The 19,039-nt window shown below is 28.1% G+C and overlaps 2 protein-coding genes and 1 pseudogene across 2 annotated transcripts; all 3 read left to right on the top strand.

Annotated features, from left to right (window-relative positions):
• Positions 1-2,386: 2,386 nt before the first annotated feature.
• Positions 2,387-11,288, top strand: LOC114128288 (uncharacterized). Its single transcript, XM_050209012.1, has 2 exons — positions 2,387-2,557; positions 10,863-11,288. Exons 1-2 carry the CDS (start codon positions 2,398-2,400, stop codon positions 11,066-11,068), a joined length of 366 nt encoding a protein of 121 aa, XP_050064969.1. The 5' UTR covers positions 2,387-2,397; the 3' UTR covers positions 11,069-11,288.
• Positions 11,289-12,518: 1,230 nt separating this feature from the next.
• LOC126553907 (uncharacterized) lies at positions 12,519-15,012 on the top strand (annotated as a pseudogene).
• A 2,206-nt stretch (positions 15,013-17,218) lies between these two features.
• Positions 17,219-18,690, top strand: LOC126553899 (uncharacterized). The gene has a single exon (XM_050209011.1). It carries the CDS (start codon positions 17,567-17,569, stop codon positions 18,665-18,667), a length of 1,101 nt encoding a protein of 366 aa, XP_050064968.1. The 5' UTR covers positions 17,219-17,566; the 3' UTR covers positions 18,668-18,690.
• Positions 18,691-19,039: the final 349 nt, after the last annotated feature.

Below are 19,039 nucleotides of genomic sequence, written 5' to 3'. Positions count from 1 at the left end.
AAATAGATGTCATTTGTATATAATTTTTAAAAATGTTTAAAGGTGGTAAAAAAGTTCAAATAATTTAAATAAATAAAAATAATTATCATAATAAAGGCATTGTTTTCTGATGTTGTGCACCTATGGCTAACTATTAGAAATATTAGACTACTATTAGAAAATCTAATACGCTTATCTCATGCATAGTATTCACTATTTTTGTTTTGTGTATTTACTAATAACATTTTATTAATTATATAAGGTAATTGAGACTTTAAGTTAATTTCCATTTAAAAATGGTTTTGTATTAAAATCTATTCAATTCCATAAGTGAATAATATATTATCTAATTATTATATTTTTAATTTAAAATTTAATGTAGGTAGTCTTGATAAATATATTTTTAATTTTTTAATTTAAAATCATGCTGTTTATTGCAATTAATAGATTCTATAACTGTTGTAATAAAATGTAAATTAGTATCCAATTAAAACCCTAATTTTAATACCTAGATTCCCACTCAAAAAACCTGAATTATTACAAAAATAAATAAAAATGTTCAAATTTTTTATTTTTATTTTTTGTAAATACAAGTTTGAAGTATACATAAAAACAAAAATTTTGATACCAAAATTAACGTAATACGACCATTTATCCCAGAGTTGTGTCAAGTTAAAATGTGTAGTCTTTCAATGTTATTGGTATGACAGTTCAATTTCTTGCCATACAGGAGTGGGGGGTAACGAAAGATACGTCGGCCCGTTTTTCGTAACATACGAGCATAGGCGAGTCCGCGCTCCAGTATATTCTTATCTATCTCAGTGCTTTTATTATACATACTAATTAATCTATAAATGTTATCAATTTATCATAATATAATACTAATAAATTGCTTGTATATTTACACTACGTTTAATTATATTTATTTTTTACAATTTTTTATTAATTTACGTTTTGAATCGGTAGAAAATTGATTCAATAATTCACGAATAATATCATCTAATTTGTTATAAATGGCTTTATATTTTAAATCTTTATTGTTTGAAGTATATAACTTGAAACTCGCTGCTGCATGTTTCCATCTATTAAAGAAAAATCGTTACTATATTATTTGTAACTATTCACTGTAGGATTTTCCAATTTTTCTTTAGAAACCACATCAGCCAAAAGATCTTTATACGTTTCTGTTTGCTGTTATATAGAACAAAATAACATTTAAATTTATAATATAATATTTTTATAATATCGATGAAATAATATAATATTAAATATTAAATATACTACCTTCTCTATCTTTGTCTTTTTCATAATAGTCTTGAGTTCATCATCATCATTTCCTTTTTTTCTACTTATTATTTTCGATGGTTTAACCGAATATGATGAGTTTTGTATGTTAATTTCATGCTATTATTTAATAAAATATTAATATTATCATTATATCAAAATATCAAATTATATTTTGTGTTATATAAATGGTCTTACACACATACACACAAATAAATGAATATACTTACATCTTTGTTAGATGGAGCTTTCTTCCGATTTATTTGTAAAGTACGATGATGATATTGTAATTTTGTGTCTTAAATAAAAAAATTAAACTAGTTCAAGTTTGATTTTTTTAATTTATTAGATTTTTAAAAAAAACATTTACCTGATCAAAGTGATTTACTTAATATGTTGAATTGTAGTAAGCGGATATGTTACAGTGTGAAGTGACAACACATAAACTTCAATTATAGGTAACGTTGAAATTAAACACTAACTAGAATCAATGACTGCTAGCTAATTAAATACAGATTCATAAGATTGTTGTATAATATTGTGTGATTGTCTTTCAGGTAATCTGGTCAGATAATTATGGGTAAAAATAAAAATAAATGCAGTATCTGCATTTTTTTTTTAGGCTTTCTACATTTATGCTCAGAGTCAACGTTTTATCTGATTAGTTAAATCAATGACCGCTAATTATATTCAGATTAATAAGGTTGTGGGAGGAAATATGGAGTGATCGTAGTTTCAGGTATTCAATAAATTTTATAAATAGGTACTTATACAAGTAAACTATCAGTTTAGTTTTTAAATACTTTGTGTTTGTGAATTCATTTTTCAACGTACAAAGTGAACATTCATTCTTCGCATAATACTAATCAAGTTGCTAATACTACAATATGTAAGTAACGTTTATAATATTAATATGACTGATTATAAATAAATATATTTTAAACATTTTAAAATTTCAGTTTAAATAAATCAGATGAATAATGTTATATTTAAAAAATACTTACAATAATCATAATAAAAAATATAAATAAAATGTGTAAAATATAAATAAAATTTATCGAATTTAATAGTAAGTTACGTTTAAAACTCATTGACATTATAATTTACATTTTTTTTCTATAGGACATATATTTCATGAAGGATGTACAAAATAAAAATACTAAAGGCAAACTCTACGCAAAGTATTATAATGCAATGCGAACACTCAAATCATGTGGTTTAGTACCTTCTAAAGGACTTCAAGTTAAAAGAACAATGGATACAGAAACTCATCGTCAGTACAATAAAGAATTTGGTAAATTATTTTTTTAGTCATAAATATAATTTCAATATTACTTATTGTAATATTTGCTAATAAAGATCTAATATGAATTAACCTATAGTAAATAGTATCTAGTTAAAAAAAAAATGTTTAAATTAATTATTATTTTAGTTTGTATATTGGTTAGTAGGTCGTAGAACTAGACTTAAATCAAAAAATTAATTAATTTAGTAAATATTTTTCAATTAAATTATTAATTCTATTTATTCCTAATTAAAAAATGTGAAATAATTTATTTTAATGTAGTTACTTTTCTCACATTGATTGTTTTAAATTAATAGAGTATGGTAGTGTGACGTCACAGCTCATTATCATCAAATAGTGATAAGGCTCTTGGTTCCAAACAATCTTTTTTCATATATGATTTTTATGAATATATTATGATTTTTAATTGGATTTAGGGTTAAAATGGTTAAATACCTACATAGAAGATAAAATTAAAACAAAATCATGTTATTAGAAACACGATAAAGGTACTTAGATCGTAGGGAGAATTGTAGTTGTCTAGTAAGTTTTTTAACAGAGAATTGCAGTCTTACAGATTTGAAGATTTTATATAGGTAACTAATATGAGTGCCAAAAGTTGGATACAGTTGCATAGTGTGTATGAATTTTTTAAAGAAGAAGTAAAATTAGTAAGAAAAGGTGAGAATGCTAATGATTCTGGTCATGTAAGGGAGTGTGTATTTGTAAATAATAATTTGAAAGGTATTGTGAAAGCAAGTATGAGGGATCAGACTTACAACGTTGAAGTAAGTAAAGTATCACTAAACTGTCTAAATTACATACATTTTCTGTTCAAAAATAAAACATACTTACCTATTATTACTTGAACAGGTTTATTTTTCTGATAATGGTGATATAACTCATGCAAAATGTAATTGTGCTAGAGGTCAAGTGCATTGCCATTATATGGCAACATTGTTGATTTTTGCGTATAAAAATGTGTCTGTCACAATGCAAGTAATAACTAAATTAACTTATAGCTATTGCAGTTATTAATATCAAAATATGTTATATTATAACTTTCCATGTAGGTTGTAGCTGGTCAAAAAAAATCCCTCCTAGTCTTGTAACAACAAAAACTATAGATGAGCTATACCCAATTCCTCAAAATAAAGTAAATTATTGTACTACAGCAGCTATACAGAACTCTTTTAAAGATGATGTGTTCTCAAAATTGACAAATCTAGGCAGCGTAGTTGGATTAACATGGCTTTTATCTCCTGAACCTGAATTTATTCCAGTAGTTGAGTTGGAAGACATAATCAGATCTTCTGAATTTGAGCAGAGTAATGATAAGCAACAATATTTACTTAAAAAAGTTAGCATGAATGATGATGATATTTTAAAATTGGCTTCTGAAACAGTTGGACAAGATTTAAATTCAAAATGGTTAGTGAAAAGACGGTATAGGATTACAGCTAGTAATTTTGGTCCTATTTTAAGTGCTATTAGCCGTAATAAATATAATCCATCACTGTTCAAAAAATTAATAGGTACATATAAATTAGATGGAATAAAATCTATACAGTGGGGTAAAGAAAATGAAAAACAGGGTATTCTTGAATTTGAACAGGTCACAAATCAAAAAGTTAAACCAACAGGATTATGGCTTCATAAGACAGGTATTATTGGAGCATCACCAGATGGTTTGGTTGGACTTGACTCAATAATTGAAGTTAAGTGCCCTTATAAATATCGAAATGAACTGATTAGAACTAGTTTACAAAATGATAGTTCTTATATAATATTTTATGATATAAATGGTATGATATGCATTAGTTATGAACATGACTACTATGCTCAAATTCAAGGGCAACTTCATATCCTTAACAGATCAATTTGTTACCTTACTATTTGGACAATTAAAGATTTAGTTATTGTGGAAATACATAAAGATCCAGATTGGGCAGAAAATATTAACAAATTAGTAACATTCTATTTCCAACAATTTATTCCATTTTTAAATGATAAAAATGTTTGTATATAAATATTTTAAGTGACAATACACATTAGGTACTCAAAAGCATTGTGATAATAAATAAGTAACACATTAAATTATAAAGTAAAGTAGTTTATTTGATAAATTATATTTATTTTCATTAATTAAATTTAACTATCATTAGGTTGTAAATAAAAGGACTCAACCTCTTTTATTAAAGGAAACTGAAAATTTGTTAAAGCACCACACACTTGAAATATCTTAGATGCATATGGCACTAATTTTGGTGAGATAAATTCTAATATTGAATATCCTTTGATTCTGCATATTGCACGTTCAACTTGTACTCTTGCTTTAGCTATAGTTAATGTTCTTATAACTTGGTTAGGAGTGAACTGAGGTGCTCCCAAAAATGGAGGGATATTGACTGAAACACCTTCTGGTAATAAGTCATTTATTAAAAATCCTTTATCAGCTAAAATCAAGTCTCCACTATTGAAAATATCTAAAACCCCCGAGTGTTTAACAATTTCTTTGTCAGAAGTAGATCCTGGATACAAACAACTACAGAAAGTTAATACTCCATTAGGAGCAATTCCCACAAGCCCTTTTAAAGTGTTGCGGTGTTTATAGTTACTATAAGTAAGTTTTTGCAGATCCATTTTACCAGATATCGCAGTAAATATTTCAGTACAATTTAGAATCATTCGGCAATTTACAAAATTGTTGAAAACACTTGGTAAACAAGCCCTATTTTTTAGTTGGCTTGGAACAGATTCCATAAAACCTTTGAAAAGAACAGTATGAAATACATGAATCCAAGTCAACACAATGTTAGTTACTGTTTTCCGACTACATCCAAACCTAACTCCTAAGTCAATGAAATCCAGATTTAGGCGCAACTTCATTAATGCCATTAAAATTTGATCATTCCTAGGTATCCGTTCTACATTCCACCCCAAAAAGTAAGTAATATTCATGTCTTTAAAAACAGTAAAAAAAAAAATTGATAGTTTCCTTATTAGGTAACCCTGTGTAGTAATTGATCAGACTATCATTTTCTTGTATCACTACAAATGAGAATGGCTGATTTTTTAAGTTATCTATTATAGATTTTAGCTTCTCAATTTCAATTTTTAATAATTCATTCTCTGATTCATTTATAACTGAAATTGTTGTATTCGGTTCAGCAGGTTCATTTAAATTGATAGACATATCTGTGATCATATGTTATTGAATTTCTTTATCAAGTTGTTGAGTTTCTTCAGTGGATGTTACAGTTGCCTATAAACGGTAATCGGAAAAATATCTCCGGGAAATAAAATCTCCAGAAAAAAAATCCCCAAAGCAACTATGTGTTTAAAAATATTTATAATTATAATAATATTCCTAATATAATATTAGTTAGTAAAAATAATAATAATAAAAAAAATATATATTATATAATTATAGTACGATTAGATTTAATCGGTTTATAAGCAACTATTAAAAAAATTATATAATTGTAATAATATAATATATTAGTTAGTAAAAAAAATCCCGGTTTACTAGCTTAAAATATAACTAGGTTCATCTCAAAATAAATATTACAAAATAATTAAAATTTGAAAACACATTTAAAACTAAAGAGTGGAGATTTGGGTTCTTAAAAGCTTAAAATATGATTTTCTAAATTTTCTTTAACCATGTGAATATATAAAAAATACGATTTTTTATGATGAATATTAGAATATATTTTAAAATATGAAAATAGGCTTAATATTTCTATTTTATTTTTTTATGTAGTTGGTATAACAACCTGAGGTATAAATCTAGTTTAGCGGCCACGCGAATTTTTCGATTTTTCGAAACCCTAGTAAATCAACGTTTTAAAAACGATGGTGCAAAAAAAAATTGGCGAAAATCAATAGTTTTTGAGTTATACCATTTTGAAATTTGAGTTTTTCTACAATGTACTTATATGGGTAATTTTATGCAATGTTTCGAGCTAAAATAGTGTGGCGCAGTGGTCTGCACCCAAAGTACCATTATCGTGATCTCGGGTTCGAACCCGACATTCAGAGAAAAAATTTTTGCACTTTTTTCCTCGTTTTTTCGTCGAATTAATTTTGCCCCTTTTAACCCTGCTAGGTGACTCAGTGCAACAAAATGCATTTTTTTAACCCTGTGACCTACTCGAGGTGGTGTTGCATAGCAATCGAGGGATATTTTCGATAAACTAGATTTGTTCCTTAATTATTATAATATTATTAATAATTACTGTAGGTTCAAGATATAAACGTTTCTTTTGGGTTTTTTTTTCGGGAGAAGCAAACGCAAATTGTTTTTCTTTATTCCAAGTAAAAATTGTTGGATCATTTTTTTTTTTGGAATCAACAAAATGACAACTGCATATTCGTGAATTAGAATTTGGATCTTTATCAGCTCTCCTAAATCAGAATAAGCAATTGGCAAAAATTGAAAAAAAAATATTATATTTGATACAGTAGAATATCTGATAGGTAGGATAAGTATTAATCTTATTTATGAATAATATATTTGTTTTGTTAAAAGTTAGGAGATTTTCTATAATATCAATTTTTATAAAGTACTTAACCATAATTCAATTAAATATGTTTATAATATTATGTAGGTACAATATTATATACTAACCTTATATTTTTTATCCATTTTTTTTTTTAGTGGATTATCTGAAGGGAATCTGAAAAAATGGCAGGTTTTTCTCTCACTATAGTGATTGCACTTCGGCACAAAACAATTCACCATAATTAAGCTTACAGTTAAATATTTAAAGTGAATAATTTAATGAAACTTTATATAAAATAGCATAGTACATACAATTCTTATATGAAAATCGTTTTGTTTGGAACCAGGCAATCTTATCACTACGTGATAAGGTTATCGTGACGTCATTACTACCATACTCTATTATTTTAGTACCTAAATACATAGGTCAAATATACTATTAGTATAATATACTAGTATATTTAATCTATGCTGAATATGACATTGATTACATTGTTGACCAAATAAAATATGATTCAAATTGTTCATTCCCTGATCTGGAAAATAATTGGAAGACTACAACAAATTATAGATTAAATGAAATCAAAAATTTTTCTTCTACTAGTGAAATCATCAAGAACTGGAATAGTTATGCCTTGCCACTGGGATATAGACTTGTAAGATAGTTTTTATAAAATAAATATGTGATTTTAAAGTGTTACTGAAAACATTAGGTTGATATTGACTTTCATACATTATATCCAAACTGCTCGTCATCATTATTGAATACATTTGAGAATAAATTCGAAAATATAGTTAAAATCTTGGATGAAAAATTGAAGGACTCTACCAATCGTAGATTATTTAAAACTTTAAGAGATGATGTTTCCATTATAAACCAAAGTAATTATTATAATTAAATCATTGTAATATCAGGGGGTCAAAAATTTAATTTAACTGTAGCCACTGGCCAACTGGGTTCTACTTTATTTTAAGGGAATGGGACATTTGGACGTGACCGTTTTGGCGTGAGATGTTTTGGCGTGAGAAATTTGGACGTAGAATTATTATATTATAATTGTTAAAAATACTTTTTTTTAGACTAGGAATTTCTTAATATCGTAATCGTAATTGATTTTCGTTTATCACGTTGTTCTGTAATAACGACCGTAATTTATTATCATCGATAATAAGTTAAGAGAGGGTACATTATTTGTTTCTTATTTTTCATTGTAGTGTTTGATAACGAAGTGCAACAATGTCTTGTTCACAAATAAAATCGGTTCGTGAACGAAATATTTTAGTTGAAAATGGTTTTATGTATTTGTTTGACGCGATGAGTTCTAATGGTCTTCTCCGATTTTGGCGTTGTCGCTATAAAACTGAATGTTAAGCTCGAGTGCATACATCAATTAACGATTTTGACATTATAAAAAGAATAAATGAACACACATGATGCTGAAGCTGCTAAAATTGAAGCAAATGCCGCGGTTTGTCGTATAAAAAAGCGAGCAGCGGAAACTATGGAACCTACTTCAACTGTAATTAATGAATGTGTGATAGACTTATCTCAAGCAGCCAAGGTATGTAAAATTGTAATTATTACAAATAAATTTTTTTTTCAATGATTAAAAATTATTAGGTTTGGTCATTCATTAATTGATCATGTATATACCTATATAATATATATATATATAGACAAACTAATGATTCAATAAGTAGTTATATAATATATATAGATACTAAGTCGTATATAAATTAAAAATTCTATAAAAATGCTATGGTTATTAAAATACTGTTAATTATACAAAATATATTGTTATTTGTGCATAAGTAATTATGACTTTCAACAAAAATATTGTTCTAATAACCCAACAACTTAGTACAAAATAAATTGTTGTCACGGACGCAACCAAAATTGTTGGTTATAACTATCATATTCTAGTTATTATTACTAAATATTATTTTCCGTTTATAAACCCATTTTACCCCCATTATTCGAACACATTTTTATACTGAAGTTTCAAATTATTTCAAATATTTCAAACATATTTTAAAATTAACAATAATTTCATTATTAGGGAATAATTCAATCAAGCCAGACATTAAAGAAAACTGTCCGAAGACAACGAAAAATAATACCTACAAGCTATTCCAAACGCTCTTATAGATCTGATTTCATTGCAGATTCCCGAATCTTATAAAATATTTTCACCATCTAAAGATATAGAAGAACAATTTTTATTGGCTGATAGTGGTCCAGGGAATGACAGAATTTTAATTTTTGGAAGGCAAAAAAGCTTAGATGTTTTATTTCGCTCAAAAACATGGTTTGGTGATGGAACATTTAGGACGGCACCTCTCCTTTTTACACAAGTTTATGTGATATTTGCTGAACAATTTGGCGGTGTACATCCCATTATTTTTGTGTTATTACCAGATAAACAATCTAAAACATATGAAAAATAGTTTGATATGTTACTTAAATTGAAACCTGGTTTAGATCCTGTTACAATATCGTTAGATTTTGAATTAGCAGTAATTAATTCGGTACAAAAATATTTAAAAATGCTCAAATATTTGGTTGTTTTTTTCACTTAACTAAAAATTTTAGAAAAAAAATGGATGAACTTCATTTGCTTTCAAAATATGACAACGATCCAGAATTTAGTATAGTAACTATAATGATTATTTCACTAGCATTCGTTTGTATAAATGATCTTGATAATGCCATAGATGTACTTTCAAATTATTTACCTGAGGAACTACACTCAATGTTGGAATGGTTCGAAGATAATTACATTGATAGAATGAATCGTAATAACCGAAATTGAAGAAAACCTCGTTTTGCACCTCAAACGTGGAATTTATATGAACATGTTTTAAATTATCAGAACAAAACAAATAATCATGCAGAGGCAGCGAATCATAGGTTGAATATTGAAATGGGATGTGATCACCCTACGTTATGGTCATTTATAATAAATTTGAAAAAAATTCAAGCCGGTCGGGATGTATATTACAACCAGCTTGAAGCAGGGAGAAGTCCACTAAAAAAATTTAAAAAATATTGTGATACGGATAATAGGCTGTTAAAAATAGTTTAAGATTATAATAACAGAGATATCTTATCATATTTAAAAGGTATTTCTTTAAATATATCTTTAAAGTAAATAATAATATATTTCTATGTTCGGTTAAAATGTAGTGTAATGTATTTTTTTTTTTTTTAGATTTTAAACATAATTTGAGACAAAAGAATATTTTTTTTGATAACTTTAATAAATATTTTTAAAAATGTAATTTTTTTTACGCCAAAATGGTCCTACGTCCAAAAGTTTCACGCCAAAACAGTCCTACGTTCAAAAGTCTCAAGCCAAAAAGGCCATATGTTCAAACGGTTACGCCCAAACGGTCACGTCCAAATATCTTAGACCCTTATTTTAAGCATGGCTAAATATTTAGCTATGATTAAATAACTGCTGCTAGTGGTTAAATGTCATTGTTTGAGTAAAAATAGATAAATATAAAATATTATTAATAGATAAATATGAGATAATATTGGATATATGGAAATTATTTGACAAAATGACAAAATATAAATTATAGAATCAGTAAGTACCTATTCAATGATATAGGTACATGATATTTTGTCAAATAAACCCACCTTTATGTTTATTATTTTAAAACTTTAAAGCTTATTTGTCAAAAGTCTTGATTATAATATTTTACTTAGTCACAGATATATATTTATACTCGTTATTCATTTAATTAATAGATTACGTATGTACATGTCTGATAAAAATATTTATAATTTTTATTTTTCAGATGGTAAAAATACAGTTTTATTGTATTTATTACACGCTATACTAGTACCTACTGCAAAGAAAATTACTAAAGATCATAATGGGAAGAAGTGTCAAATAAAATACTCAATAAAAGATTCTCAAAACAGGTTCATGACATTCAAAACTTCAGTAGCTGAAATTGAAGAACACATTGTTATGCGCCAGAATGAAAAAAATCCAATTTAGCCATTTATTATTATTGTAGGTACCCCTACTAATCCTAAAGAAATAATTGTTTTTTCCGATTGTATTAAATATAAATTATTTACTATACTATCTGCTGTAGATGTTTGCTTTAAATTATTTCATTTGTTTAACTTGGAATATCCATGTGAATCATGTGTAGTATGGCTCTTTATACAAAAGTATTTTTATTCATTAACTACAAACTTTGATAAATAATTTCATGCTTTAGGTCAAATTTTATCTGATTTAAGCAGTTAGTAACCACTAACCAATTGTGTTTAACAATAAAATAACATTTGTAATATAAAATTTGTGGTTATATTTTATTAATTTAAAAAAGATTACCTACTTCAACCTACATTAATCTACAATTGTTTATCCTTACATAATCCTAGAATAATTCAAATAAAGTTCATCCTGAATTAGTATTAGTTTTTTAAACAGATTTTTGGCTCGCCTTCGGCTTTAACAATAATAGATTAATGGGCCTTAGCGGCCAGGAGGATAGGCAACTTATTGCACTACCGTCCCATGAATTATAATAAAAAGGCAATGGTCGTAATTGGAATTACTTAAATTTTGTATAATAATAATAAATTGACCACTTGGTCCAACAAATATATAAAATTATAGTTTACAATATATATCACAGATTAGTAATATCAGTCAATTTTAATAATATAAATTCTTACAAAAATAGTATACTAAATAATAATAATAAATGACGCGTCGGTCAAATAACAAGTTTATAATATAATATGGTGCACAACATACCCTCGGGGTTATGACGTCTTGAGGTGCCAGGATCCGTATAATAATTAATTTAAATACAATAAAAAGTACAGGATTGATCCCGCACATACTCAAGAACGCCGCTAACCTCAACACGAAGAACAATCACAATACACACTGCTACAGCGGACACACAACTCAACAAACCACGAGAAACACAGTCTTCTGCTGGTAATCAATGACCGCCCAAAACTAGGGGAAAAACAATTAAATGATTGGCAATAAATTTCGCGAACGATATTTACCAGACAGAAGTAATCACAAAACACAAGAAAAACGTGGTTTGACAGCTGCAGCAGGAACAAGAAAACAATATGGCACGGCTTGCTGGACAGTGGACAGCGGACAAAAGTGAAGTGAACGAATTAAGCCGGGTTTACACGTAACAATAAATTCCAGCAATTTATCGTAACGATCGAATCGTTTCGATTTATCGTTGTGTATAAATAGGACATAGTAACGATTTATTGGAATTGGAATTAGATCGGATAATTGATGCCGAGTGGCATCAATTTCTGCAAATCGTAACGATAAGTTGGAATATGTAAACATGTAGCAACAATTTAATGCTACAATTTGATTTAGTTTGCATTGGCCGTTCACGGAGGATAGTTCGTTTTTTCGTTGACAATTTTTTTTTATTTTTACCCAAATTATCATGGCAGAACAAACACCTCGTGACAAGCAAACACCTCGAGACTTCTTGAGAGAATTTATTGAGCTATATCAAAGTTTTCCCTGCTTGTGGCTTGTTAATAGCAAAGAATACTAGGACAGAAATAAAAAAAGCCTTGCTTATGAAGAGATGGTTAAAAAGTACAAAGAGTTTGATCCTTCGGCAGACAGAAACACTGTTGTGAAAAAAATTAATGCGTTGCGTACGGTTTATAAGAAAGAACTATCAAAAGTTAATAAATCGTTAAAATCTGGGGCTGGAGCGGATGAAATCTATAAACCTAGTTTGTGGTATTTCGACCTTCTGCATTTTTTGAACGACCGGGACTCTGTAAGATCTACTAGGAACACAATGGATGACGAGGACGAAGAAATACAACAATATATTGTAAGTCAAATTATTTTTTATTTATAGCAAAATTAGCTTAATAATTAATAATAAATAATAACAATAATAATAATAATAATAATAATTTATAATAATAATAATGAACAATAATTATTAATAATTTTATCTAAATGTTATATAGTATAATATTATACTTTACTATGTATTAATGAATTAATGATAACTAGTGTTCAAATGAATTGTCTGTAATCTAGTAAAGTGAAAAAATCGCTATAAAACTAAATTCTTACAAGCAATATAGTAAGCATACTAATATAATTAACATATGATAAGCTTTTTTCAAGAACTATAAATTTCAAACGTTCCATGCACTTTTTTCTTGCCAAGGAACAGACCCCTCACCGTTGAAATATGTACAGAATTTTTCTCTGATAATTTTTGCTCTTTCTAAAACTTGACCTCCTGAACGTCGTTCGAGGTTGTGTAATATATCGGGATTACACCTTGCACCTAGTTGAATAGTACCATCCATAGTATTTTCGTGATCAAAACATTCAAGAGAGGTGTAGGAAACTGATTTTTTGCGTAATAAATTGTGCAAGGCACAGCATGCGAGAACTACTGATTCAATAGTTTCCACTTGTAAATTAATTGCATTGTTAAAAATACGAAATCTTGATGTTAAAATTCCAAAACTGTTCTCAACCACTCGCCGTGCTCTCGATATTCGATAGTTACATATTCTTCTCTCATTATTAAGTGAAACTCGACTGTAAGGCTTAATAAGATCAGGTCGCATCGCAAAAGCATCATCCCCCACAAAAACATATTCCAGGTCAAGATCGAAGCTTACTGGTTCAGGTGCAGGAATATCCAATTGGTTATTTACAAGTCGTTCGTAGAAAATAGTGTTATTTATCACACCTCCGTCAGATATTCTACCGTTCGTTCCTACGTCACAATATATAAATTCGCAGTGAGCGTTTGCTATAGCCATTAAAACTATACTATGTGTCTTTTTGTAGTTGTAGTATTTGGAACCACTATCCTTTGGTGGAATGATCTGGACATGTTTGCCATCGATCGCACCCAAACAATGAGGAAATTGCCACTTCTCTTCAAAATCTGAAGCGATTTTCATCCACTCATTTGCTGTTTTAGGACACTGGAATAAAAAAAGTTTCTTTAGATTCTGAGCAGAGCGATGTGTGTGTATGTGTTTCAACCGTATCTTTTCTGATATAGAAAAGTGAATCTAGTACTAGTTGGTACTTTGGGGGGTCAAAAATAAAAAAACTTCCAGTAGTTCCATAATATGCACCGGTAAAAACAAAAAAAAAAAAAAATAAGGAAAACGGGAATTTTTACGCAAAATCGATTTAAAACAAATGATCGTAGACACATACAATTTTTACTGAATGTTTATATTAGCATTTTCTATACATCATACAATTTTTAAAATATTTTGACTTGTCGTCTTAAGCTGTTTATGGACATCTTCAGTTTTAAATAGTTTTAGTTTTTTTTTCTATGAATGTCAATAAAATTTGATTCGTTCAAAAAACTTGAAAAGTTAATACAAGGTTTTTGATATATTGTTACAATAGCAGTTGAAAAGTATCAAAGATACTATGCATAATTTTTTTAATTATTTAAAATTAAAATTTTGAAGTTTACATTTCTACAAAATTAACAAAAATTGTTGTGTCTACCTTAGTACATTCTTATACTTTTTAGGGCAACTAAAAATATATGCTCTATTATATTTCAGGAAGATTCTGAATCTATGGATTTAGACCATTCTTACCAACGAGATGTCACCACATCAGTTGTGCCAACATCAGGTGATGATAGATCAACTACATCACGAAGTGTGACACCATCACCTATCGGACAGCAGTCAAAGCGTAAAAAGAAACTAACTCCGACAGATGAGGTGATGCAGCTAGCGGGACAACAACTAAAAGCTATTCGTCCCGATGATGAATTTGAAGTCTACGGAAAGTATATAGCCCACAAGCTACGTTCCCTCAAAGGAAACCAGGCCGTATATGCTCGAAAACTCATAAATGACGTGATTTTTGAGGGGGAGCTTGAGGCACTCACTAAAGATTTTTATGAATATTAATATATTAGATAATTGGATTACGAACATGGTTTTAATAATCGTTTATATATATATATATTTTAAAGATTAAAAAATATGTATTTAAATAATTGGTTATAGTAAAATATGAAATAGAAACGTATAGTCGAATTTCCTGTTTACCATGACACGTACGTATATTTTGGGGGACTACACCCAAATAGTTTAATATAAAATGGGTTGTGGTAGTATTAAGAATTAGACATAGTTAAGCCTCACTCACGCATAGACCGATGACATTGTTCTATACTTAACAACACATCGGGCTTGCTTTTATTATATACATTGTCTCAGTGAATAAATAACTTTTAATTCAAACTTCCTACACATACGACAAAGTGGACTTCGTCGTTAAATCGTGCTGAGCCATCTTCACCAAGACCGGTTCACTACAACTAGAAGCCAGTATATTTTTTTCAAGCATCTCCACGCTAACAGAAATGTAAGTACTCATTAATATTTAATACTATTACTTTACTACTATTAACTAGCTTTAAATTAAATATTTACTATTATCATGTAGAATTTAAGTTTTATTATTTGAATCGGTTGACTATTATAATTTTCCACTATAAAAAATGATTCCATTTAATAATGGTATTTTGCATAATTTGCACCACAAATAGGTTTATTTAAATACATATGTAATTTGTATCAAAAATTTAACATGTATTTGCCTTACATAAATAAATTAATTTTAGTATTTTTTTTTTTTACACCACGTTAGAAAACGAAATGAAATATGTGTTTGGCGCTACTTGCATTAAATGCTAAAAAGGAAAAACACTTAATGTGCTTTCACACCATGGATTAAAATAAATAAAAAAAAAAAAAATAATAAAAAAAAATAATAAAAAAAAATAATAATAAAACAAAACTAATGTGCGTGATTTGAATATAATAATATAATAAATTAAATATATAAATCAATATGAAATACTATGAATACAATATGAATAACTGATTTAAGGTGCTTGATTAGCAGAATGCATATAAAATTAAAGTATATACCTTAGTCGGCCAAACAAATACAAATGAATATAATATAAAATAAATGATTTTTTTTTTAATGCTTGATTAGCACATCATGAATATAATATAAAATCTATAATGAAACAAAGTACTTATAGTAATAACACAGGCGGTTACCTGAGTCGGTGGATTTTATCCCACGCGACCGTGCCGGGGACGTATTTATAATAATAATACACAAAAATACAATGTTAAGAACAACCGCACAAGTGCGACCAATTAGGTAACCGCTGACGACTAATTCACAGGACAACGCGCCACAAACGAGAAATGTATGAACATTGAACACCCTACAAGGAAAAATATAATATAATAATTGAAGATTGACCGTCTCAGAACGATACCTTACCAGACAATGAGTTGAAAGCAATTCTTGATGATGCAAAAAGAATAAAAAATAAACTCGGTACATGTGCTTTGAAAAAAAACCAGAACGATGTCTTCAGACCGATGAATATATGAAAAAAGGCGATTGGAGCTAGTGCGTCCAACCTTTTATAACTTTTGCTGCGGACAGTGTCATCGAGATACAATAAAAATAAAAAGTTTAGCACAATAGTTGATGACACTGCCGCACAGCAGCTATAATACACAAAAAATACATAATAAGAATAGCAAAAATTAGTGGAAAAAACCATAATAAAATAAAACTGTACAAAATAATAAATTTAAGAAAAAATAACGGACTGTCGTACGCCGTCCACTATCAGCTTGATAACAGATACACTATCACAAGCAGCTGACAGTGAGACAACGTACGCAGTCCTGCCACACGAATCGCGCTGCACTTGGCGCGAACAATATGTAATTTGTACCAGCCCTAAAATTGAGTATAGTACGAAACATTTTGAATAGTACAAAAAGATTAGTGTGTAGTACAACATTTAAAAGTATGTCATTTATAATAGTTATAATTTATAATAAGTCATTTGTACCTATCTATAATTCTAGAATATTAGTACCTACCTAGATTCATATCAGTTACATTCAAATTATATTATTTAACAAATATGCACACCGACAATAATATTAAAAATATGACTTTTTTTTGTTAAATAACTTAAATTCAATCAATATTATTGACCGTTACAATATAATAGTGATTCACTATCAACTAAGTGTAGATACTCAATTTCTATGTCCATAATTAATATGAAGAAATCTAGCTATGAAAAATAGGTACCTAACTATAGGTATTATAAGGTTATTTTAGAATAATGTTTGTTTATAAAATAATAGGTTTATTTTATTTTTCAGGGTAAATGGAAGTCCATGGAATCCGAAAGTGCACAGTGTAATTTGTAGTGCACACTTTGTTGGTAATGAGCGGTCAAATGATTCTCGAAGCCCTTCTTATGTGCCTTCAATTTTTCCGGAAGTATACAAACGAAAAATAGTTGATTCAGAGCAGTCTTGTTCAAGGTATCAACGTGTCCTAAAGCGCCATAAAATTAAATTTACTTCTTCTGCTTTGGAAAATACAACTGATTGTAATTTAGATGACATGTTAACTGATAACCCTGGTAAAACTGTATCTACTTGTGATGCTAGTACTCAGGTTGCATTTGAACCTGTAGAATCAGTTCAGTTTTCTTTTGAATGTTCATTTGAAAATCAAGATGTTAGAACTCAAGTAACTTCCCCAAATGTCTGTTGTGGTTTTTATAATATCCTTACTACCTCTGATAAATCTTGTGGTCCAGATTCAAGCAGTATAAATTCATGCTTATCTTGTGATAGATTTCATGGATTTAATTCAATAAAAAATGAAAATTCACTCAAAGACTTGACTGGTACAACATATAAAGTATTCGACCTATTATGTTCAATGCTACCACAAGTATGCAATAGTTCTATAAGTAAAAATGATAGACTATTAATATTTCTAATAAAAATAAAACATAACTTAACATTTTCAGCAATTGGTGTTTTATTTAGTATACACCGTACTTCTGTAAGTAGAATTTTTTTGCAGTGTTTAGAAATATTAAGCATAAAAACAAAAAATCTAATTTTTTGGCACTGTAAAAGTACAATTAAAGAAACTTTACCTGAAGGATTTAAAAAATTATACCCTAATACCCGCTGTATTATAGACTGTACTGAAATTAAAGTTGAACAGCCCCCCACAATTGAACAAAGAGTGTATATGTACTCTAGGTATAAAGGCTGTTATACTGTACAATTTTTAGCTGCAATCACTCCTAGTGGAGCAGTTTCGTTTATTTCTAAATGTTATGGAGGAAGAGCTAGTGACTTATTTATTACCAATAACTCAGGATTTTTATCCAAATTGGAACCAGGGGATCAAGTATTAGCTGATAAAGGCTTCCCCGGCATCAAAACAGACTGTGAAAATAAAAATTCAATATTAGTCATGCCTCCTATATTACATCATGGGAGATTCACTGAACAAGAGGTTCTTGAAACATACTCCATTGCTAGCATCAGAATCCATGTAGAAAGATTCTTCGCTAGGTTAAAAACTCACGGAGTGTTAAATAAAATACAAATAGAGCTTCTACCTCATATAGATGATATTGTTCATATGTGTTGTGTTCTGACAAATTTACAACCTCCAATAATAAAAAATGATAACAAATGAAATTTTGATTGTGACTAAATACGATTGCACACTATTTCATGATACACCCCCCCTTTTTTTAAACAATTTATGTTATATTGTATACAATAATTTTTATTCAACAACTTTATTACCTTAACCTTAATTAATCAAAAAAAAAAGGAAAAATTATTATTCGGTTTTTAATAATTTATTTTTAATAATATTAACATAATACCTAATTATAAGTATGTATATCTTATATTTTTCACATTTACATTATTTTGTATGTTTTTTTATATTTTTAGTTATTTAATAGTATTGTTAAAACACACTCAATTTTGGTAAATAATATTTTAAATAAAAACATTCTACTTTAAAAAGAACTTGTTTTAAAAAATATTCATATTTTTT

This window comes from Aphis gossypii, unplaced genomic scaffold (assembly GCF_020184175.1).
Source record: "Aphis gossypii isolate Hap1 unplaced genomic scaffold, ASM2018417v2 Contig00368, whole genome shotgun sequence".
Lineage (NCBI taxonomy): Eukaryota > Metazoa > Arthropoda > Insecta > Hemiptera > Aphididae > Aphis > Aphis gossypii.
Note: the sequence above shows the minus strand (reverse complement) of the source record. Positions and strands in the feature narration are given on the sequence as shown.

Bases quoted from the DNA above. Each gene is read 5' to 3' on its own strand.
- LOC126553899 (XM_050209011.1), top strand. From the start codon at position 17,567: ATGTTAACTGATAACCCTGGTAAAACTGTATCTACTTGTGATGCTAGT.
- LOC114128288 (XM_050209012.1), top strand. From the start codon at position 2,398: ATGAAGGATGTACAAAATAAAAATACTAAAGGCAAACTCTACGCAAAG. The intron at 2,558-10,862 runs GTAAATTATTTT...TTTATTTTTCAG, and splicing joins TCAGTACAATAAAGAATTTG to ATGGTAAAAATACAGTTTTA.